This window comes from Temnothorax longispinosus, chromosome 5 (assembly GCF_030848805.1).
Source record: "Temnothorax longispinosus isolate EJ_2023e chromosome 5, Tlon_JGU_v1, whole genome shotgun sequence".
In the NCBI taxonomy this organism is placed as follows: Eukaryota; Metazoa; Arthropoda; class Insecta; order Hymenoptera; family Formicidae; genus Temnothorax; species Temnothorax longispinosus.
This window is the reverse complement of record NC_092362.1, coordinates 23,136,358-23,161,108: the sequence shown is the minus strand read 5'-3', so window position 1 is coordinate 23,161,108 and position 24,751 is coordinate 23,136,358. Positions and strand designations below refer to the sequence as shown.

The 24,751-nt window shown below is 37.3% G+C and overlaps 1 protein-coding gene across 8 annotated transcripts in view; it reads right to left on the bottom strand.

The window, feature by feature from the left end:
- The window catches only part of LOC139812652 (protein amalgam), a 294,458-nt gene that overhangs the window by 179,280 nt on the left and 90,427 nt on the right, over positions 1 to 24,751 (bottom strand). For 4 of the 8 annotated variants that reach the window (XM_071777648.1, XM_071777650.1, XM_071777651.1 and 1 more), the window contains exons 1-2: positions 19,016 to 22,501; positions 4,152 to 4,273 (exon numbers count right to left, since the gene is read on the bottom strand). In XM_071777648.1, the coding sequence (XP_071633749.1) occupies positions 4,152 to 4,248 (97 nt within the window). In that variant the 5' untranslated portion in view covers positions 4,249 to 4,273; positions 19,016 to 22,501. Of the gene's footprint in view, positions 1 to 4,151; positions 4,274 to 19,015; positions 22,502 to 24,751 lie in introns of those variants that run through there. The other 4 variants (XM_071777647.1, XM_071777646.1, XM_071777644.1 and 1 more) reach the window with 3 other exon arrangements.

Below are 24,751 nucleotides of genomic sequence, written 5' to 3'. Positions count from 1 at the left end.
TGTCGAATTTTTGATACTCAAAAGAATACGTGACATGCATATGCGCGCACGCGAGCGTAAGGATACAGCTGAAGTGCACGCAACGAAAAGTCAAGAGTCACAGATTTTTCTCAGTTGAGCTCGATCTTCAAACGTCGCACGTTTTGCATCTGGCAAACCGAGACACAATCTCGGCAGGTCGCGGAGCTCTCTCGGCAAAACAATAGTTTCGACCGGTAATCTCGGACTGTGTTTTAATCTGAAAGAACAACCGGGTACCCCACTGATTGCATTGCACAGTAATCTTAGTTTTTATCGCGTCTCGAGATTGGTGGAGGTGTCGGCCGAAAGGGAGGGGGTTGTACGTGCACCCCGCTGCCATGGATATCGGGGTCGGGCTAGAGCGACCTGCATTATACACGCCATCACGTATAATTTCGAGAAGAGTAAGAGCGCGCGGACACGGTCGACGAGAAAAAAAAGACACCCGCGCAATTCCGACTTGCTGTCATCGGTTGTTTGATATATCGACTGCGCGAAACGTAAACAACGATCACATTTATCGGGATTTCTTGTGCAGGTATATTCATTCGACACAGAAGTTTCGAAATATCCCGCAATATAATTTCTCAGTAAAAACGTAGGAATAAAATTTCTTGCAGTATATTTTTTCTCCTGCATCTGTTGTGACACATTAATGTCTCTGTAAAAAAAAATATTAAAAATCATTGCTAATTGCAATCGTCGCAAATTGTTGACAACGATCACTTATCAGTTATTTCACATTAAGCGGGAAATCCATTTTAATACGCCCCATCATGTTTAATTCATTAAAATAACCGTCAACTTGCTAAAATCGACAACGTTAAAATGTTCGGTCGTGTTTGTCATGAGCTCGGCATGCAAATATCACGTCGATATTTAGCGGAATAAAAAAATATTGGGAAAGAATATTGTTTGCGATAACAGAGAAGCCATAAAAATATTCGATATCAACTACTGACTACGTCAATCAATTCGCTGTTTTAATTAATAGCTAGGGAAGGATAGTATATATGTAAAATGAATGTCGTGCTGGATTGGAAAAACTTCTATTGCAAAATAGAATGTCGATGTACCGATAGGGTAATAACAGCGCTGCTACGCCTTTGCCGGTCCAACATAGCACGTAGGATATCTACCGGATCTCGTCACGGCTTCCTTTCAATCTTCGAGGCAATATCTAATAGAGCCTGTTCGTGTGTCTCTTGGTTAACGAACTGCAGGTGTGTCGTGTTTATCACCTTCCTCACCCTTCATCGGCAATAATTAATTACCCTGGAAGACCTTTTAAGTCGTTGGCCGCGACGCGACGCAATTATCGCGAACAGCCTCATAATGACGCGAAATTTATGCATTGTAACAAACTTACGGTACAACGACGCCATTAAATCACGCGTAATGCTCGAGAAGCTTTTCTTCAGGTCTCCCGACAGAAAGGTCTAACGATTTTCGCGAAAGTTGCGCCATATGTAGAACGAATCGATACAACGTTGTCATCACTTTCGATATTATTTGTCATGTTTGACTTGATAAATGATGTTTCCCACGTTAGCAAGTCAAAGTTTATAGCATTATTTCTTTCCAGAAGTTATCTATACATCTTTTCTGTAACCGTAATATACAATTTTTACCTGTTCGAAATTGGAAAGATTTTATAACAATTTGCAGTTAAATAGCAAATCATTAAAAAAACTCATTTTTGCTATTATATAGAAAAAATATAGTTTAGAAAATAAAAAAATATAGTTTTATAGTTCTTTGACTCTTAAATACAATCTTGTAATTCTCAATTATGATCATTTGCGTAGTATACATATGTTAGATCTTCAAACTTTGCGAAACATACATTAGCAACAATGTCCGGAGTAATTGACGTCAACATAAATTTAATTAATTCTAGAATGCCATAATATATTAGCGGAATAACAACGTTAGGTCTTCGTCTATCAGTTACGAAACTACGGCAAACAGTTAGGGTGAAATCTGGGCCAGCTTTTTCTCGAAAATTGCACCGTTCGTTGGAGAACAGCAAATGAGAATCGATCGTTTCATCAAACTCTCGGTATGAAAAAGGAACGGCGCGGCAAAGTCATTCACATTGGAACCGATACGGACGCGTCGCTCGCTCGCGAAAATAAAGTGCGCGTAGGTATTCGCAGTAATGAATCAATCAGATTACGCACAGTTTGCGAGTGCAAATTGAAGTGTGCACGATAGGAATCAAGGAACGTAAATGCTCTGCTTATCAGCCAAAGCACATCGATATGTGGTTGAAGCTGCATTGAACAGCGTTGTATAATATAGCCATGTAAAATTCTCGAGATAAAAACGCGGTTTTAAACGGAACACACACACACACACGAATACAAACACGTCCGGTTTTCGATGCGGAATTAATGGTTTCATAAGTAATGAATGAAAATTACGCTTAAAAGCACACCGATTCGCTCCCGAGGCTATCTGGAAAAATGCGAGAACATCGTATCGCGGATCCGATGGTCGAATTAAATTCCGCGAGAGTATACCTGTGAATTAATTGCTCTTAGCTCAGTTTTATGACCATACAAAATTTAGCGAAAAGTTAAAATCATTTATATATCATCTCACATTTCGAAACGCCGATTAATTGCATACAATTATGAATAGTATTTTGCGTAAATTAAACTGAATAATTAAAGCAATGAATTCAGAATAATTGGAAAGGCTATATATCTAGGTTGAAATGATAGGAAAGCTGTTTTTCCTCGTTATTATTAATTAAAATAGTATAATAATAGATTTAATCTATGCAATAGTTTTGAAATTTAAATTAAAACAAAACATTTCTCTTCCATAAAAGCTGTTTAGCTATTTAATATATCCTAATTTTCTTTGTTGACGTTTAATAAAGTTATTTACTAATACAACTAATTAATACAGAGATGTCAACAGAATTAAAATAGGAAAAAGAATCTATTTATAGCGTTATAAAGTATTTTAATTATTCTCTCTCTCACTTTGTTTCTTTTCAGACATTTACTTTCAGTAATTCAGTAATTCAGTAATTCACTCTTTTCAGTAATTTACTTTTTTATGCCATGTCAATTGGAAAAGTAATCCAACGCGATATCTAACGAGAAAAATTGTAACAACAAGACGGACATCCTATCTTTCGGAACGGTGCATACGCATTACCCGTCACTTTCCTGGACTCGTTCGCCTACCGTCTTGATTCAGTTCGTTGTCTCTGTGAATATTTTATCGCCATTTCACCGGCTTCACTGTTACGAAAGGCTGGGCGACTCGTTAATTACATACAGAGCCATTATGCTACGCTTTCATTTGCATGATAATTCCATTCTACCGATGATTATTGGAAATGGAACGAAGCTGACAAGGGTATCTTTACATCTTCGTAAAAATAGAAACAAGATCACTCATGAGTTACTGCGGAATTTTAATTCATTTTGAGTCCGCGTACATATTGCGCACTTCTTGTATTCACATTGCATATTTTTCTTATCAAAAAAGTGTTTTAAAGATATATTATTAGAGAAATAAGTACAAATTTATGTGTTACTTTATCTGTTTAGAATAATGAAAGATTTCAACGTATATTGAAAATGAAATAAAAATTGTTGTTTCTGTTATTTACGGTACATGCAGTGGCAGCACCGCATGGAAAACTTTAAAAATACCGAGACCTCTATTACAGCTGTAAATTGTTTATTAATTTCACCGACGTTGAATGCACAAACTTTAATTGATAAAGGATAGATCATGCAACATTGCGCGAATTGGATCCATTAATAATCACGTAAAATAGCGAAAAGATATGTAAACGTTGCGCTACAATTCGATGTGAAAGATTTAATTTCCGATACAATAGCGTGCATTCCTAGCGGTGGCTATAAAATAATGGCATTATTTTCAGCGTAATAATACTTCGTGCAATATTCTGCATCGTATCTTATATTTAAAAAATCACCGTTATTAAAGCTACAAATGCACGTAGTTTATTGCATCAATACGCGAGAAAGGGAACTAATAGCACTTTCGATCTCAACAACAGGAGGATATCAGCGGACGAATAAATATGATATAACGCAGCAGTAATCAAGTCCATTGTGTTCAAGGCAGGTAGTACTCACCGGTTTTCACAGTTGGAGACGCCGATGGTTGTGAGCACAAAACGTGCGTGCCTCCCAAGAGCGCCAAGATGACGCGAAAAAATTTCATACTGGTCATCGTGAGTAGCTATTCCATGGAAATCCTGAAATGCACAAGGAGCAACGACTTTCTTCACTTTCTGTGAGTGTACAATCGTACCTAATTAATATAAACTAAGAGCGAAAGCTGTATTTTAATTAAAAAGACAAATATAGAGGAAATAGCAGAAAGAGCAATAAAGTAAATAGACGGTTCATTTTCTCTTATAATTAATTTTGCTAAAATAATTATATATCTAATATTTACAATATAAAAACATTAAAATATGAGAATATTATAATACGCAATACTCCTTTGGTAAACATATTTACAATGTTAATTAATTTTCCATTGTAACGTAATAAAATTATGTTTTTCGAACAATTAAATAATTTTGTTTTATTTCTTTCATGTAGGATCTATGTCCTTATTTTGTGAAGATTATATTTAACATACAATACATATTTTATATTATACATTTTATATATATTTTTATAATTCTTCCTACAGGCACAGACAAATAGATAACCATGAGCTTGTTCACATCCGTAGCTTTTTGTCCCGGCACAATCCATCCGAGATAGATCGACTTTGTCGTAATGTTCCGCATCAAGCGGAAACACCGTCGCGCATCGCGTCACCTCCTCGTTTTCCCACGCGATATCGCCGCGAGGGAGGTGAAAAAAAATGTGAAACAACGATAGCGTCGTCTCACCGCGAAATGAGATTCTGATACCGCAATTCTGATCGCCGCGTGTCTTCGCCGCGGGACCGTAATAAGGGGGTGTGTCGGAGTGGTGAACGAAAATGGGCGTGGAACGCGCGCGGATGCTGACTTATCGGAAATTAATATGCTACGAGAAGCTGGGCGAGAAATACCTTCGTGTCGTTTACGGCACCGCGCGCAGAACGAGGGATATAGGAAGAGAATTTAAAATAGATTTGCCCCGGCGAAAAAATACTCGTCGTCATCTGTTCTCCTGCGGGGCTTATCGCGGCTAAGATAACGATGAGTCCGGGGTGGTGGGCTCCGCAAGCGACTAAGGCACATTGATGGTCGCCGTTAAGAGGATGGTGGAAGAAACTCGTGGCTGGTGGCTAGATGGATCCCCTCGTCGGCCGAAAGTGGGAGATACCCAAGGCATTGTATGTCCCGCCAACCCACCGGCGCGGCGCATCGACTCTCGGATTCGCGCGAGCTGATCCACAGAATAGCTAGATCGTAGATAAGTAGCGATCTTGCCTCTCGGTTCCAGGAACGTCGGCCCGATCCGGCTTAAAGCGACAGAAGTCGAGTGGCGCGACTTCGAGCGTGAATTCACGCTAGGAGAACGTGGTTTTGCGTGTCGGTGTGCGCTAGAAAATGTCCCCGGAGCGATTGCTTTGAGAATGCTCTTCAATGGATTTGACGATTAAACACTTCCAGAGAGCGACTTTCCCGTCCGATGTTAAACATTACGATAATGAAAAACACGAAGAAGAATTTGAATATTTGCTCCAAGCACACGGAAAAAAAATTAGCTAAATTTAGTCGTGAAATATAGACAACCAACATTTTTGCAGCGAGAGCTATAATTTAGCAATAGTAGCAAAACCTTTTGTTCTCGCTCTGCAAAAAATATAACTCTCGCTGCAAACAAATGTTAGTTATCCATATAGTACGACTATATTAGCTATATAGTAACTAATCTTTTTTTCCGTACAGTTTAAATATTGATATTAAAATTTGTTATACAATAACTATTTATACGTATAATAATGGCATATTTTTAAATAATAATCTTATTTTAGAAAAAAGAGAATGTTTAATCCTAAATTGAAATTAACATAAAAAAATTAATTTACTATTTCAACATTTGAAGTATAACAGAACAATTCTACGTATTTGATAACATAATAAAATTTCAAAATTATGAATTTTACTGTACATTATTCTTCAAGTTATGAGAATATTAATAGACAACGTTGACTGATATGCACACCTACTCTATACATGATAAAATTTCTTTGGATAAAAGCGTTTAATTCGCTAAAAATGCATATTAAAAAGATGTAATTATATATTCGCGGTTAATTCGCTGATCGATTTTACAATATGCTCCATTAGCGGAATAATTTATCACGCGGACGAGTTGTTGCACTCAAATTTCATCACTTGAATAAGAACTAAACTCTCAATGGCCACATATGCCGCGATATCGCGTATATGTATAGGAGTCAATAAATTACCATTCCTCTATTTCGCTTTTCGCTCCTGTAGATCGCGAATCGTCTAAATTTACCGACCGCTCGGCCGTATCAGGAACTCATTCCGCAGAGAGACGATTTCCACTCTTCCGGCGCGCGAGCCCTGAGGAAAAAATGACGTAGACGAAGCACCGGCGAACTTCGTAAAATACGAGTGCAACCGGCACCGCGATGCACTTCATGCATCGCTGTGGGCGTCTGCATTCGTGACGGATCTACTCGACGAGCGATCCGAGCGGGAGTTTCACACACGGCTCGACGGACGCGTGTCGGCGATTTATCGCGTTTATATACATGTTTCCCGGCTTGTATCGTGTGTGCCCGCGTCGTCGTAGAAAATCGTACACCTGCACAGTAAATAGAGGGAATAAACGGAATCACCTCGAGCGCTACCACTAATTCACCGTCGAATCGAATGTGATGAAACTCTCCGTTCGTGTATGACAGAGACCTTTATGCTATATTAACTCCAAGCTGTGTTGATTACATTGATTACCGTTGTTATTGTCAGTTTACCGTTATTTTTATATTTTACATTTTTATAAAATTGCATTTACAGATATAAAAATTGCAGAGCGTGTATCAAATATTTATGAAAATATCAGTAAATATAAAGTTTGTATGAAATATCATAAAGTTACACAAAATGTATTTTCAAGATCAATTAACATTTGTAGAAATAAATACGGTTCTAGTAATTCAGCGAAAATTGTTAGATTAAACTGTAAGATATATGAATGGTTTATTTTTAAATTAAGATAAGCGATATATAACTTCAACGTAGATGTATAATGTATCTTTCGTCATATCCGTATATTTCTTCGACTTTTCTTTATTATCATCCTAATTATAACAAATATAAAGTTGAAAGAGATATAAATCGATTGGGGGATGAGAGATTTGTAAGTAATGGATGTAACCGGGCTTCATTTATGTACCGGCTTCGAGGAAAATTGACTAGCAATGAAGTCGACCCGACTATAAATCAGTAAAATGGGCAAAAAATTATGCGGTAAAGTACTCTCGTTTTACTTTAGAAGGGAGATCGTCTCTCTGAACAGAAAAATTTACATTTCCTCGCTGCTTACCTCGCAAAAGCGGAAACATTTCAACGTTGTACCCATAAAATAAAGAATATCTTCTCATTAAAATGTTACTATATTATTTATTTATTATGCTGATGTATAAATAATAACTGATTTCCAATCAAATTACATAAAATATTGGTCGTATGAAAATAGTACATAAGTGCATACGTCCATTTTTCTCAATAATAATTTTCTTTTCAATTTTGTCTTATTGAGAATACATTTATTATTTCCGTTTTACTTAATTCGGTTATATTTAATAAGATTTCTGAAATTTGGCAGTATTTTGAATCGTATACTATGGAATGTAGCAATACTAATTTTTGGCAGACGTGCGCGAAATTCTTGAAGACATATATACATAAATTGAATCTCAGGCAGTATTTAACACAACCTTTGTGTTCTAGCTATTATTTCGGATAAATTTCTATGTAGCTATGCCAGTAGTAAGCAGGCCAAATCAGCTTTTGCCAAGTTGTACATTATCAGTTTATACTAAGGAGAGCTTCCGGCGATATCGGAAGTTCCAAGACTTTATCAGTGCTTTAAAAATAAACTTTTGTTTTGTGTGGATTACGCTTTGATCTTCATTTTCGATTTTATTTTTTCAAATTACCTGATCAATAGTAAGTAGGTACATACAAAAATTTCAGATAATGAAGAAATAGATTTTCTACTTTTCTTACAAACAATCGAATTTTAAATTTGACATTTTCGAATATGTGTTTCAAATTTTACAATCTTGCTTTCTATGCAACTTTTAAAAAACAAATATGTAAAAGAACAAAATTGTCCACAAAAACTGAAATAATCATTTAAAAAACCTAATTTAAAAATAATTTCAAATTTAAATTAAAAAAGTTTAATTTATCAATATCAAAAAGCTGTCTTAGATTGCCTATAAAATTTTACTTTTGTAGTTTAGATTAAGGTTCAAATAAACCTCTAATATAACCAAATTAAGATCAGGATAGAATCGAATTAGTTTGAAATAAAATTAAATCGAGGGTTAAAATAAAGTCAAAGAGAGATTCTATTTGTAATCATAATTATACCTATGTAAAAATAATTATATATATTAAACTCAATTACGAAAATAAAGAAAAGAAAAACAAATCAGATTAACATTTTAATAACCGATGACACCACATTGGCAACATTTAATATGCCGACAGTTACTTTTCAGATATTCAGAGTTATTGAATTTACTTACATACACAGCAAAAATCATTTCTTATCAATTCCTGATAAAAAGAGCCGGCCACTGATAAAAGTTACTCGCGCAAATGCCCGGCCTGTATAGTGTTAACAAGAAATTTGACTAGCATACTTGTTAACCCACTCAGTGAGCATCCAATAGGCGTGAATCATGTTCCGCGTTAAAAGCATTAAAACGCGCGACCGGTTGCATCGACGGCTGCCGACAAAATTTCGCGCATCCGTCCCTCGTCCTAAACAATATTCACTTTCTACTCCGTTTAACTCGCGCGAAATCACCGCCGGTCACTTTTTCGGTCGCGCTGACACCCTCCCGTCGCAAACAAGCCGTGTGAACATAACACACTCAGGACCGCGCGGCAGCGCAACGGCAGAATTGCGGTCGACATGGGTGATACACGTACACGTGGCAGCGTGACGGCGTGTACACGACAAATTCGCGCAGCCGTGAATAAGGAATGCCGCGATCCTTCGGAGTATGCATTTTTGTAAAATATTCCGTGCGCGCTGCGGTAACCACGGCTCAGAAACCGTAACCACCCTCCTCTCGTGCTATGGCGCGTTCGCGTTGGAAGTCGCGAGTCGTGAGACAGGTTCTCTGCTCGATGCCACTTCGGGTACAACCGACGCGACGGTGGCAGCTTCAAAACTGCCGCGTGGAGAAACGAAAGGGCGAGCGGGAGACTTAAATCCTTCCGTCCTCCCAGCGCGCCAGACGTCCTGGAACCCCTCGCGTCACTTATACGACATTAAAACGCGGCAGTAAACGGCTACGGAGCTCGACGTCGGACGGACGGAATATAAAAGAATCAAGAGCGTCGGGGGTAGCGTGTTTCTCGCGATCGTAAAGTCGACCGCGTCTCTCGACTGCAGTTACCGGAGACGCGTTTTCGCTTATGCGAGAGCGTGTCGCGCGATCGAACGACACGGCATTACGTGAAAAATACCGCGGGGAATGTATGCCCGATTCGCGACGGGTTGCGCGTCGATGACGCGCGAGCGCAAAATTTATGCTACGCGAGAACCTTACGCGCACCTCTCGTTATTTGAATACGAGCGGTCATTATTGCGTCGTTAAGACGATCCACGACGACCGCCCGCGGCGAAACGACACGCGGAAGGAAGGTGACGTATTGCGGAGTTTGCAATCGCAGCGGAAGAACCGCGTAGTTCAGAAGAATATTTCATTTTAATGATAGTCCCGCTGCCCGATTTAGTTGTTTCTTTACGGAATTTGCCATTCCTATCTTATTGCTGGAAATCAACTTATATTGCGCATAAATGTCCAATGAGTCGAGGCTTGCCTGAATATCGATAGTTTGAAGGAACGACAAGAATTCTGTATCTTTCTCTATAATATGGAAATAAAAGAGCAAATGTCCTGCAATATATATACGTGTAATAATTTATTTGGCAGAATATTACTTGTCCTAAAACATTGATGCATAGGTACGTTACAAAAAATAAGATACTATGTTGTTTGAAAATAAGTTTTAGTTCCCACTCGTAAAGAAGTTCCGAAGTTATGACGACAATAGAGTCGAATAAAGTGACGATAAAGTAGCTGTTACTCTACATGATGTTCAACTGTTACATTTACTATTTCTATCACACAAACAAAGAGATGACCTTATTGCGTGTTATATCTAATTATACTTCTCTTCCCCTATTTCGAGGGATTTTATATGTGGATAACTTATGTTCGATTAACCAATAAACCCGTATATAACGCGTCGTTAGATTCGCTTTTTTTATACCCGACTTCGCAAAGAGAAAAACCTATATCTGTCTTAAAAAAGAGTAAACAAAGTAACATTTAATTGTTCAAAATTCCGCAATAATCGCTTTAAATTAATTCCATTCGTGCTTGTACACCTCTTTTAATTTTTGATATTTTGAGATAAGGAAAGATTTCGCCTATATATTTGAAAAATTCATATTTTATTATATCTATAAATAAATGCTAAAATAACGATAAACATAAGTAACATGTTTTCTATCATTTCAGAATCATCTTGAACTTTGTCAACTCAATGACATTAAATAATTACAAAATTGTCAAACTGGGAAATAAATGGCAAACAGATTTTAAGATTTTAATGCCTTATACAGTAAAAGCTCGTGTTCATAGCCGCGCGCCGCGTTTCGATAAGAAATCACAAAAAAATCGGTTTCATCCATTAGAATTCGAAACGGAAAGCCAGGGAAGAGCGGCAGATGTTTATCGTAAAGTCAGCGCATAGTTGCATCCCCTAACAACAATCAATGTATCATTTCGCTAACGCAATATTATACCGTCTGCTCTCTGTTTATTTTCTCGCTTTGTACTGCGAATGTAAAATCCGCTTGGGGGCAAGTGTTGCGCGAGGATGATACACGTACGTAACGTACATGCGTGCTTGCGGCCGGGCAAACACACCTATTCACGATGCACACGAGAAAATCAACATCAACGAGCACGTGCAACGATGCGCCGTTTCATCCAGGCGTATCTATCCGTTCGTTGTCGGATGCGCTTGTCTACCCCTTGTACGATTACCGCGCGCACGGTTGTTCAAGTGTTGTTGACCGGACGGCGAGATGTGGGGTCACTTGCGTCACTCGTGTCTCGCTCGCATAAAACATATCGCTTGCAATGATATCGCCGTCAACAGGAAATTACGCAACTTTGGAACGTGCCGCGACTTCTTTCGCCGCAAATAATAGCGTAAAGTAACACTCGAACGTTTAAATCACGCTGCAATAAGATAGCGCGCTTTCCGCGTTAATAACGGAAGACCTTTAATAAAGTATCTCTCCCGTATTTACAGCGTGTTTAAAAATTTTAATTTAAATTATCTTGGAACTCAAATTAATCTTGGAACTCAAGTATTTTTAATTATAGAAGCATGTGCAACCTGTTGTCGGCGTAAGAATACTTTAAAGGGTAAATCGATCAGACGTAACCTAGGGCATGTTTTCTTGAACAAAGAGCACGCCCGGCATTAACCCCCGGCTCGCTTCATATCCCGAGCGCTAGAACATTTTTCCACCCTAGTTTCTTACGGCAATGTCTCCGTCGGATTACGCGCGCTCTATTATAACGTACTATATGTGACCGTATCAGTCTAAGTTTCCGCGGCACTCGATTAACGTCAGCTTTGCAGAGCATCGAGCGAGACAGTCAACACGAATCATTGTCTCGCTCTCGTTTAAAATGAAAGCGGCAGGCGTAAACCCGGTTCCCGACATTTATCCGGACAGCACCAAGTATCTGTTATTTTAATGAATGCCGCGGAAGTACATGTTTGTACACCTTTAACGAGGCATACGCGAATAAATCCCGGTAAAACCGACTCTCGCACGCAAGATTCATCCGGCACGTTTCCATACACGCGTCCCAGAGAGCGTGGAAGAGTGTTGAGCACAGTACCCGATGTATGTACGGATAATAAACGTATTTTTTTTCCTGGAAATACGCGCAAACGTGTAACACTATATACTTTTCTTTATAACGCAATATTTTTCAATTATCGTTGTCATTCGATGTTTAATCTGTTATTTTGTTTGATCTATTATTGATGAAATTATAAGTCGCACACAATTCGTATTTTTCTTTTGGATTTTTTATTAGAGGAAGTGCCAATAATAGCGAAATGAAGCGTATATAAATTTGGAAGCCAACATGACATTTATATAATTATGTAAAATACTGTGACCTAGTTCTTTTACAAAATTGCCATATTTTTCACTTATTTCAATATTTTTAACATACATACGTAACGAATATTTTTATTTTCTCTGTTATATTTAATCTCATGCATGACAGATTCCTCTTTCATTAATTAAATATTGTACGTAGTTTTATAAATAAAGCAATTAATTTATAAATAAAGTCTACGTAACTTACGTAACATTAGAAAAAAAAATCGTGCAATTAAATCCATATTTAATCAACGAAATTTTTATTACAGAATGGCAGGATAAATCTGTGCAATCGCATTTCATATGGGAGAAACGGCTTGTTGCGACCCGCGATAGCACATCTCTCTCGTACGAGTAGTACATTAATCCTCTTCGAAGTGGAAGTGGCCCGTGTCACACGCAGAGTTTCACAGGATGACGAACCGTTTCCCTCCCGAAATATAGTATTCCCATCGATCAGCCAGCGCTCACTTAGTAGAATTCAGATCGCCGTCTTCGCATCGAAGCATTGTCTGGCTTGAAGCCCGTACGTCACTAATGGGAGTATGCGCGACCCCAGATACCCCGGCTGCATGACAAATGCACTAATCGGCCTTCAGTATAGAATCGTTACGCCCGCGCAAAGCTATGAGTGATTACTTTGACCCGACGACGGCAACGCTTCGATGAATATTGAACGGAAGAACGCGATTACATATTCCGGAGACAATGCCGTAATTTTACAGTGACGAGGGAAAGTAGAACTTGGTCGGAGCCTGGATTTTCAAACATCGGCGCGTAGCGTTTTAATTTAAAAAATAAATGCGAAATAAATAAATTGTTGATAGAGTAAAATTTATAAAAAAATTTATATCAGAGAATATGCAAAAATGTGAGAATTTTTATAAGTATCTGACCTAAATTAACGTAAACACGGCAAAATACGATGTAAATTTATGAGGAGAAATTTATTAAACCTCTTCTTTGATCTTACTTTTTTTATTGTCTTGAATATGTTGAATCTATTTTATACGTTATATAGTCGGCTCTCTATACATCTTTGAATTCCTGTCTCTTTCTCTCTTGTGCCAGTCCATCCTACACGATGTTAAAAATTCATCAGAATCTCCTTGCTTATAAAGTGCTATTTTTCTCCATATACGCCTCGTTTGCGCACAATCCCGTTTCTTTCGGAAGATTGGTATACGCTCGTGTGTCAGTTTGCGAGCGAGATGCAAGCGTGATTAGGTAACGTTCCCGCGCCAATATGTAATCGAGATCGCATCAAGACCGCACGATCTCGGTAGCGCCGTGATATACGTATAATGAAATATGGTTATTGATACAAATTGCTGCGGATACGTTTTAGTACGTATTTGTCACGCGGTGAAAATTATTGCGACACCGATATTATTGGGGTGTACTAAATCATGGTCAAAAAGAAACAGGGGAGGAAAAACATTGAGAGAGAGAGAGAGAGAGAGAGAGAGAGAGAGAGAGAGAAAGAGAGCAGATAAGTTTATCCTGCGCTCTCGCGATTGCGATATGGGAACACCGGTCGTAAAATTGGAGGTGCGAGCTAGGATAGTAAAATCCTTCGGTTTAAATCGAACGAGGAAATATGCCGCGGCGCCGAAGTAGCTTCCGGGAAAGTTTTAAGACTCGGTTTCAAGAATACGCAGAAGTTTCGAGAGGCGACTTTTCCGAAAATTTCACGCAAACTGGACTTACGCCATATCCCCATGCGCGTAAGGACTTTGGATCGCTACATAAAAACTCAGAGTACGATGCTTCTTTACATGGCACGAAGAGATATCAATGTCGTCTGACAAGTGCTTCAATGAACATATTCGGATTTGTCGTTATTAGGTCTTTCTCGATATGTCTTCAGAATCGATCCTCACGCAAAAAGTATTATTTGAAAAATTATTCCTCTGCTGTACTTACGATGCAATAGAAACTGAAGTTTTCATTAATATTAATGAAACATGAAACATAAGAGACTATTGAAACGCATAATAAGAAACTAAATGCTTCATGCATCTCATTTAGCTTTATCATCATTCTCGGAATACGTAGTATATTTCAATCCTATAATTTGAAAAGTCTCGATATACCTTTTCTTTCGCATTTTTTATACGCTTATTATTTTTCCTAAAGATTTTTGTAATAATAAATTGATCTATATTAGTAAATATTACTAATGCATTCTTTATGTATTGTACAATTATATTGTTCTTTTTATAGTCAAATTATTCTCGCTTGTGTCTCCAAGGCAGAATATTTTTTTATTGAGATCAATCAAATTTGTGTAACAAATGTGAAGCACATTTTAATATTTATCTAATAAACCCGCGTTGGTTCGTACACTAAACTGGTTTTCCTCGTGCATACGTAAACCGGACAAAATTAATGAAGAAAAATTGCATTTCGCGATAACCTCCTTAGGTTCATACATATTTCTGTGACAACTTGGATATTTAATGAATGTGGAAGACCATTAGGTCATACCTTGTGTAAATTTCAGAGTTAAATCTGAATAATGATAATTCCACCATTAAGCAGAATTCTACGATATAAAATTATCTTGAACAAAATACGAATAAAATTTTTTTCTTACATAAATCAATTATTATTGTACAAAAATGTTAAAAGAATGATTTCTATAAATTTAGAATTAGAAAATTGTCAAGATAAATTGCAAAGAATTTTTAATAACATCGTATTTTATCTCCCTCTTGTCAATTTACTTCTTTATTACATTTATTTTATATATAAGACTATTTTTAACAATTTTACTTTTCAAGAATTTAGAAAACAAAAGCCTATTGTGTGTGAAAAAATAATTACCAAGATATCAACTTTAAATAAGTTTTATTCACACCTTGCAAATAAATAATAAGAGATTTGTCAGCAATTTCAATGAAAGTAGAAATAGATGATAATATTAATATAAAAACAAGTCAAAATCTATCCTTTATAGAGTTTATAGTTAAAAATTCTACATTAATTTCGCTTATAAGCGAGATTAATGTAGAATTTTTCATACCATTTTCTTCTATTAGATGTATAACTTGTAACTTGCAATTTTAATCTCGAATCCATAGAATAATAAAGAGTCGCAGATAGAGATTGCTTTTTTAAAATCGAACTATGGCAAATGTCAGTTCTCGCGAAAAGGCTGGAAAACTCATTAACCGCGTCAGTCGGTTGATGAGTCCTCGTAGTGTAACTATTATCGAAAGCATTCGAATTAACTGCATTCGAACATAGGTATCGACCTAGTCCGCGCACAAGTTTAACTATTTCCTCCCCTTCCTTTTGTTTCCGAGGCATTTCCCAGAATTTCCAGTCTCCGCCAACGCGCTTCTCCATCAATCATTTCAGTTTTGCGCAAGATTCGCCCATTATTCGAATCCCTGTCCTCCGTTTTCGTTCTCCGCTTTCATCTTCCGTTCGTTCAGATCCTTTCCGCTACCTCGTAAAATCAAACCTTCGATGTCTTCAGTTTGTACAGTTTGAAATGACAGAGAAAATTTTCACAATCTATCATTTTTGTTATATTTGTTGCATGAAGCTACGATTAATGGATTATTTTTCATGAAATATTTTTGTGGAGTAAAAGCAATAATAATATTTGCAATAATAATATTTACAAATTAAAAATAACTAATAAATAAATATACGTATACAAAAAATACTAAAAAATACTAATAAGTCGACAACGGCAAATAATCAAGCAAATAAATAAAGGCGAGTGCAAACAGAATTATTATTGTCAACACCGTCAAACGTAGTAATGAATTACACGGCTGAATATACGATTATTCAATAATCGATCTGTGCCATAGTGCTCATGTGGCGATACATTAAAGTTATTATAACTTAAAACAAGAGAAATTATTTTGCGGTATTATATTATGAATGGTAAATTGATGTTTTTCTTTCTGTGGTTGTGCGATTGCCCGCAGCAGCGGTGCACACATACGCCAACCGCGAAAAGTGGATATTCCATACATTTGCAATTTGCCAAATCGCGAAAACTGCAAAAAATATCACGTCGGTATTCTCCACGCGAAGGGAGAACTCTTAAAAATGTGTTTTGCGTGGTAACTCTCATGAATTCATAAATTTGTAACTCTAATTATAAGATATATAAATTATCAATTGCGATGAGTATTTTATTACATTGAATTAACAAATCTCTTTTATAAATACCGCAGTTACTTATAATAACAAGGAATTTAGCCGTTAATTACGGGTTTATTAACTTTTCAATGTAATTTGAATCTGTGGCTGGTTTGTAAAATTTCCGCATATTTCGCGCAAGTTTAATATTCTAACTTTTAAAACTTAATTTCAGCACTTTACATTTATTTATTAAACCATATGCAACAGCATCCCATAAAATTATTGTTTATAATATATGTACCAAATATAGAAGCATTATGAATGAAATGGATCGATATCAGAGAGAGTTGTAAATAAAATGCAATAAAATTCGGAATACCATTTTTAATTAAACGTTATATTTAATTATTTCCAGAATAATTATTTAATTATAAAAAATTCATATAAATAACTAATGAAGAAGCTACATATGTTTTAATAATAATTATATTTCTTTGCTTAAATATTAACATTATATTAATAATAATAAATAATATTAAAGTTTAGATTACCTATTATAAGAACAAATATACTTTGCATTAAATATTTCACGTAATAAATAGATAGAATTTCTCTAATTGTATAGTAAAATCTTGTGCATTCCTGTCTGACCAACAACAGCCGAGCAAATATCTCGAGTAAAGACGAGTGTGAAAAATGTGCAAATAGGCAATCTCGGATTTTCGTACGTTTAATTTAACCCCTCACATTTATTTCAATGAGCCTTCACTCCGGGAGTTCTAGTAATGAGAAAGCAGTAAAGACAGATTAAGAGAGCCCCAAACTCTTCCCATTCCCGAAGCTAACATTCTTTTGTGACAAATCCATTAGGGACTTCGAAGAAATTGAGTTTGCGCCCGCGATTCATTATAATCTCATTTATAAATGAGAACTAACTGCTCGCCTAGAAAACTGTGACAGCCCTTTTAATTATCGCGCTCGAACAGTGTACGTCCAATAAATTATCTAAGAACGGGATAATGTTCGATCATATAACCAGCAACTTTACTATAATCTTCATAAATGAGCCCACTTTGTTCCAAATATAATTATTTAAATATTGTATATATCTTTTATTTCAAAAAGTTGGTATGTATATATAAGTTATAAGTATTCACTATATACTTAAATTTATAATATTATTTAATGTTTTAATAAGAGAAGTGTAGAATAATCTAAATTATTTACTCATCTCATAAAATCGTATTAAGAGATTAAGCTAAGAAAGAGCGTGAAAAGTAAAAATAATGCACGGAACTTCTCTGAGTTCTAAACAAACTCTACAACACCAATTTTCATACAAAGATTAAATTTATTATTTAAAAGAATTTAATGTAAAATTTCTAAATTTTACTTCTAAAGATAACGTTTCTTGTAGTTCTTGAAATATTGAGTATGTTTTATAATATTCGTTTTTTTAATTCATTAATATAAGCATTTATGTAATCTTAGCAGAAATCGCAGAAGTCACAGAAGTCGTTGAAACTCGTAATTAGGAAAAGTCGAGTATTACCTTGAAGAATAATGTAATTTGAAGCTTTTATTAGCGTATGTACCCGTTGATGGCTTAATTTCACATTAATTCATATTACGACTTTGACAGATATTATTTGGTTACGCTATGTAATAAAGAATCAAATAATATTTTTAAGATTTTTAATTCTATATTGAAAAGTGATAAACCTACAGTATATTATGCAAAAATGATTCAACTCTTATCTGTAATGTGCTGTTCCTTGGAGACACAAAATCCAACTATCAGTCGCATAAAAACACATTTAAAAAGGCATGTAACACATGGAATTTTTTTTAGGAGGATTATAGTTTGGTCATTTGAGATAACGTTAGCGCAGAATTTTTATTTCTAATGTTTCCCGGTTCTAGCGGAAAAGTAAGGTTTTAAAGTTGGTTCCGCATTGCAGAACTGCGTCCTTTTAGTATTACATTATTTTTTAATTCCTCGGAGTTAAATAACTTTTATAATTAAACTGCAAGTTATATATCTGTTTTAAGATATTAGACATGTTAAATAAATTTAATATATATATATATATATATATATATATATATATATTATATATATATTACTATATATAATTATTAAACATATAATTACTATAGTATAATACTATATATATATATATATATATATATATATATATATATAGTAATTATACATAAATTGTATAAATATGATTTCTATTATACCGTACATCTGATTAATTTAATTTGTATACATTTGTACAGCGACATATGTTCCAATTTTTTTCTAAAAGTTGCTAAATTTTCATAAATCTATATACATTTTTGCTTCCTCATAGAGGAAGCTTTGTTTTCGTAAAAAAACTTATATCAGCCTGGAATATATTTCCCTGCAGCTAAAATTGGTTATTAAATTAATAAGGTGATTTAAAGTTTACCTTCGGACAAGTCGCGCTCCTCTTCTCTCCGAAGTATATACACTATCGAAGGAATCGCTTTTCACGATAAACACCGAATCGAACGATTGGAAGACAATGGCACGAAATTGAGTCGGGTGGACGAGTAACGCAACCAAAAAGGGACAACTCCTTGAAGCACTCGCTACGAAGTATCCAACCGCTTCCAGCACAAGCTTTTGCTCGACACTCTTCGATCTCTTACGAGAACGAATCGATTTCCGAGGCAACAGTTACGGATCTCGAGTCGCAACAATTCTCGACACTCAAGAGTGTTTAATAGTTCTCCGCTCGAGAACACACGATACGATGTTTCTCGCGCGCGCGGACGATAGCGATTTATTAAAGAAATTCCGTGGCGTTTTCGTCGAGCTTACAACCGACACTTTTACCCACATACATATTTTATTTTCCTCCGGCGATGTCGCGTGCGATCTTCTCTCACAACATGCAGCTGTCGCGTTGCTCCAATTTCGACTTTAACTCGCGGAAAACTTTGCGTCGCGATGGAAAATTAATAGAACGCACCGCGTCAACACTTTCCCGTCCGCGGCTGGCAGCTTTTCACGTATACGCCGAAAAGTATGTAATCGACGATGACGAGAAGAGAGTTTCACTCGTTGGCAATGTCAATATTGTTACAGTCGGTCGCGCATATCGTGTATTATGATTTTATCAGTTGACGACTATCGATCGCGGAAGAAACGAACTTTACTTTTGATGTTCCTTTTTCTTTTTCATTCACCGTGCACAATATTATTTCAAGATACGCAAAGCGTGATTCCGTATTTTGGACGAATTTTTTACAACTTTTCTTTTTATCTCGAACCGTGTTCAGCACTAATTGCGCAACGTAATCTCTGTTTTACTTTTGCTACGTTCACGATATTTTTCGCCTAATCGCCTAATTGCGTAACTCCGTGACGTTTCTCATATACGTTCCGTACTCGTGTAACAATTTAGGTAATAACACAATGCCGTAATTTTTATCCCGACGTATTCCGATCTCAAAGAGCGGCTAATTACGTTGATAAAACACGCGATAAAAAGTTCCGCGGGATAATCACGATTGCACTTTATACCGAAAGTTCATGCCTGTGCGAAAGACATTGGCGACGAGAAAGGCGCTCTAATGTCAATCGTTACTGTTATCTTTGCGTCTCTCGCACAACACTTTAAACCGAAAACTGCAATTGCACGGCGGAGGGTACATCAAATGGTCAGTCGGAGCTTTAGTCTCACGAGTACTTTTTCGCCGGGCACTTCGCGTAATCGTTTTCGAGAACACGCCCGCTCTCGGTCACGTAAGGGAGCAGCGCGCGCGCGACGTTACTGTTATTGCGACTATATTTTTACAGTTCACACGCGCTTTTGTTCCAAGCGTCACCGTACATTCGGATGAATGACATTGTTATTTTCACGGTTCTACGAACGCTTAAAGCACTCCGAGAACGTATTCGCTAGCCGCGGGCTTTTTACTGCGGAGATTCTCGCACGTCACGACGTTTCTCACGAATTTTGTGTCGTCACTCGCAAGGAATATTCACGATTACCGCGTCATCCGCTGAAAATTGTTCTCCTCTCGCGGCATCATCGGCATCTCACTCGTGCATGACGTCAAACGACCGTATTTTCTTTGCTCACTTCCCCGTAACTTCGCCCGGGACGAACTATGCCCGCACTGACCAATAGATCCTCAAGAATTCGCACGCGGAATAATGCGGTAGCCCGAAGAGCGCGGCATCCTTTACGCTTTGAGAGTGGATCGGAAACTGAAGCGTTTATAAACGGAACTCGCTGATCTTTTAAATATCAATATGATTTAGACTTCGCTTGATTACGTATGTCTCTCCGACACAGCCTATAATTCTTAAACTTTATCATTCTTTACGAAAAATTATGTACGCCTTTTTCAAGCGCCTTTGATTCTCAAATTTTAATATATCTCTATAGTTATATACATAGATTTAAACTATGCGCTTGATCGCAGCTAAAAATCGCTCTTTAGCTCTCTTAACTTGCTAAAGCTTTGATTTTATTGTATTTATTTTACCTTCTGTTTACTCTCCCAGTAAAAATTGAATGTCCGAATGCAGAGTTCTATCAACATGCGTACGTGTCACTAAAAAATAAAAACCATATATTTTGATGCGGCGGAGCCCGAAAGTTCGCGCCCACTTTGAGGTGAGAATTCGCAGTGGCGAGCCCTCGGCGTTCAAGTGCCACTTAAAACCAGAGAATTCGCGCTCGTGCGAAGCTTATCGGTATCGGGGAGAGCCTGACGCCCAAGTTTTAATGCAGATTTTTGCTGACACATTTACGCACCGCCGCAGAAATATCTCTCTGTTGATATCGAACGTGGCTCGTCGTCTCTCGCCCGAATTCAAATTCAAGCACTTTCGAATCTCACAGGCATCCAAAGCGTATTTTTCCCCTAAAAATCGCATAAAGTTTATCACGTTCAAAACGCGAGAAACTTTCCGCTCGATCACCTCGGATCACTTCGAATATATTCCGCGGTTATATTTTCCCCTCGCGAATTTTGCGTCCGGTTTAAACACCAGAGATACGCTGCAATGTTCCACTCGTACTTGCGTAACAATTTTGTACAGGCGAAACTCGCACAAGTGAGAGCATTTTAATCCGGATTTCACTGAATGTGTTTCATGGTATCACTTCAACTATCATCTCGCCGCCCGCAAAATCGAATTTATTCCGAATCACTCGGGCGCCTCGAGCATCTCGACCACATTTTGAGACAGTTATTCCGCGAAACGAATTTCTTCTAAAATTCTCCTACAAATTCTCCGCGAATCACGTAACGTTTCTTCTTTTTTCGCCCCACAGGAGAGATGCCGCACAGCGATGCACTCTTAGTCTCCAGGAATTCAAGCGTTTTCTCTACGTCGACCGGGATTTCTCGATCGCCCTGCGATCTCGCCGCGAAAATCCCAGCATTCCCGGGAATACATTTCACCGTTCCCGAGAGCACTCAGATCGACGGAACTCGCGAGGCGCGCGCGATAAGAAAACAGGTTGCTCGACGAGCGGTAAACAAACGTGTCAAGTTGAGATCCAAAGCGGAGAGAATCTACCTTTCCTAAATCGCACACGCGGCTCACTTGTTGGGGACGCGGGATCTGTAAGCGATCGATAGATCCGCGATTATATACGGTCACTCACTCGCGCTTGTCGATCACCCGTGATTCATTCTCGCGGGTTTCATTTCGTTTCCCTCTCGTTAAAATGCACTTCTTATGATTTTTTGCGGCAACTTTTCGATCGACGCGCCTCGACGATCGCCGTCCAGAATTTTTAATCGCGTCGGTCGAACGCGGCGACGCGACGACGGGGGATGAAATTAGCCGATCGCGCCGAAAACCGGACGGAATCTCGATTTTTTTTCCTTGAAAAGTGGTCTCACTTTAGCGGCGGATGCGCGCGCGAAACCACCACGAGTGATGCTGAGGTCGGACTGGAGCCTCCGACGCGGCGCTAGCGTCGCTACGAGCGAGGGGCAAACCAAAATCACCCTCCTCCGCGTCGCGACGTTCACCCCCGAGGTGGAGGGTGGCCTGCAGTGGCGGAGGAAAAGCTAAGTCGCCCGGAGTTTAAGGCGCGAATTGCGCGAGAGAATGAGAGATTTTCTTCAAGAAGCCGACTTGCAATCCGACTGCTATCTTTTTGGAAGATAAATCGTGCTCTTCTTCGATTGCAGATTAGCCCAGAGATAACTTTAGCTTGCATTTCGCGACATTAATCTTCAATTGCCTTTATATCTCTTAGGCTACTCAAGATGTAATCGATGTATTTAAATATATGATAATTAAATAAATATATGAAGAAGAAAAAGAGGGTTAAATTCAGTATACGCTTTCTTCACTAGTTATCGCAGAGGAAAAAAACAAAAGATTATTTCCACGAAAGTATTCAAAATGATGTTAATGACGGTAGACAATTTCAATCAAGTAAAGTTTGTATTGTCCTAGAGTCGAGAAAATATTTTGTGATGCTCATTATTGGGCATTTATGAAGCGAACAGTTTCAATCGTGGCATTCGTATTGACGTTAATGGCTCGCTCTCGACGTGGTATGTCAATTATGCGTATACATAGGATATAATGCGCGCAATACACCGTGGATAGTAACGTACACTCCTGATCCGCCTCCGTTTGTTACATATCGCGATGTAACGTGTCAGAAGTGTCTATTGATCTCAGTGATGTCGAATGCATAGAATGGTCTAATGCGTTAGCTGTATCGAATGGCCGATGCGCCGGCAATAGATCATCCGAACGGCCGGCTGAGATTTCGGAAATTACCTATCCGATATCGCGACGCCGCGCCGCGATTTGCAAAAACGGCCACCGACGTTGACTGATGCGCGAATGACTAGAAAACTCGATTTTGCGAAAAAAAATGGGAAAAAAAACAAGAGCGACCGGAACTTCCGTGTTCCGCCGCCGGTAGGCGAATTTTCGAATCAAGCGTAAAACAAGCGGAAGATCCGATCGACCGACACCTCATGGTCGCGCGGCTGACGAACAAATACCTGTATTACTACTTTGCGTACGAGCGGATAAAACGAGCGTGTCCGTTTTGCGTGGTGTCTTTTCTGTCCAGCGTCCAAAACGGAAGATAGTGCGGCATCCGTTTCTTTCCACGAAACGGCACACGCTTGTTGGTGAAGCCCGTTTTTTTTCATCTATAGTAAAATACGATTCTTCTCGGTGCGTTACGCCACCGCCTCTAGAATTTACATTCGAGATATTCAGATGACGTATTTGGTATACGTGAAATAACTTGCGTAAAAATAAATCTATTTGCACGAAATGATACCTGGTATGTCGTAACTATGTAGTGTATTTAAAACTGTATAATCACGTGAAAATTACTAATTAAAAAAGAATTTTAAATAAATAACAAATTTTTTTCCGATAAGATCAATGCTATATATACATATAATAAAAAGTCAAAAAAATTCATTTTGCAATAAAATTGTATAGAAATAAATGTAATATGTTTATAATATCTATATGTATATTTAAATAAATATAATAATGCACAAAAGTTTTGTTTTTTGAATAATATATTATAAAATGCGAGGAAATGTGAGAGAAGTAATAAATAATTCTTTTACTTAATTAGAAAGAACACGCCAACTATAACTAAATTTTAAATTTAAATTTAAATTTAAATAATATGAATACTTTTTATTTAATATTCTTCATTTTACGGATATAACATATCAATTAATTTTAAACTAATAACGAAAATGCACGAAATAAATCAAACAAGACTATTATAGCAAATTTAATAAAAAATAAATTATATGCGAGCAGTCGCAGAAAATATTCGAAATAGCAACGCTTGCAGCGCGAAAATAAATGCCTGTTTTCATTTTCGTCTCAAACGTGTCGTATTGAAACTGTTTGTCATAAAATCAGACTATATCACAATGTACGTTGAATTTTCACGTATATCAGATATTATTGCGAATATTTTGCAATTGTTGAAAAAAAAAAGCGAAATGCGCGTCTACATCGAAAGTCTTTCTAGTTTACTGCTCCATAATGTAAAACGTTCGGGGTTTATCGTAAAATCTGGGAGCTTCTTAAGGCTCCAGGTCCTGACCGCAGAAGTATAAGTAAGGTAAAACTAAACCAACTTTAGCGCCGTCGAGTTCAAGTTAAAATTAAAGTTTAAAGACTTATAACT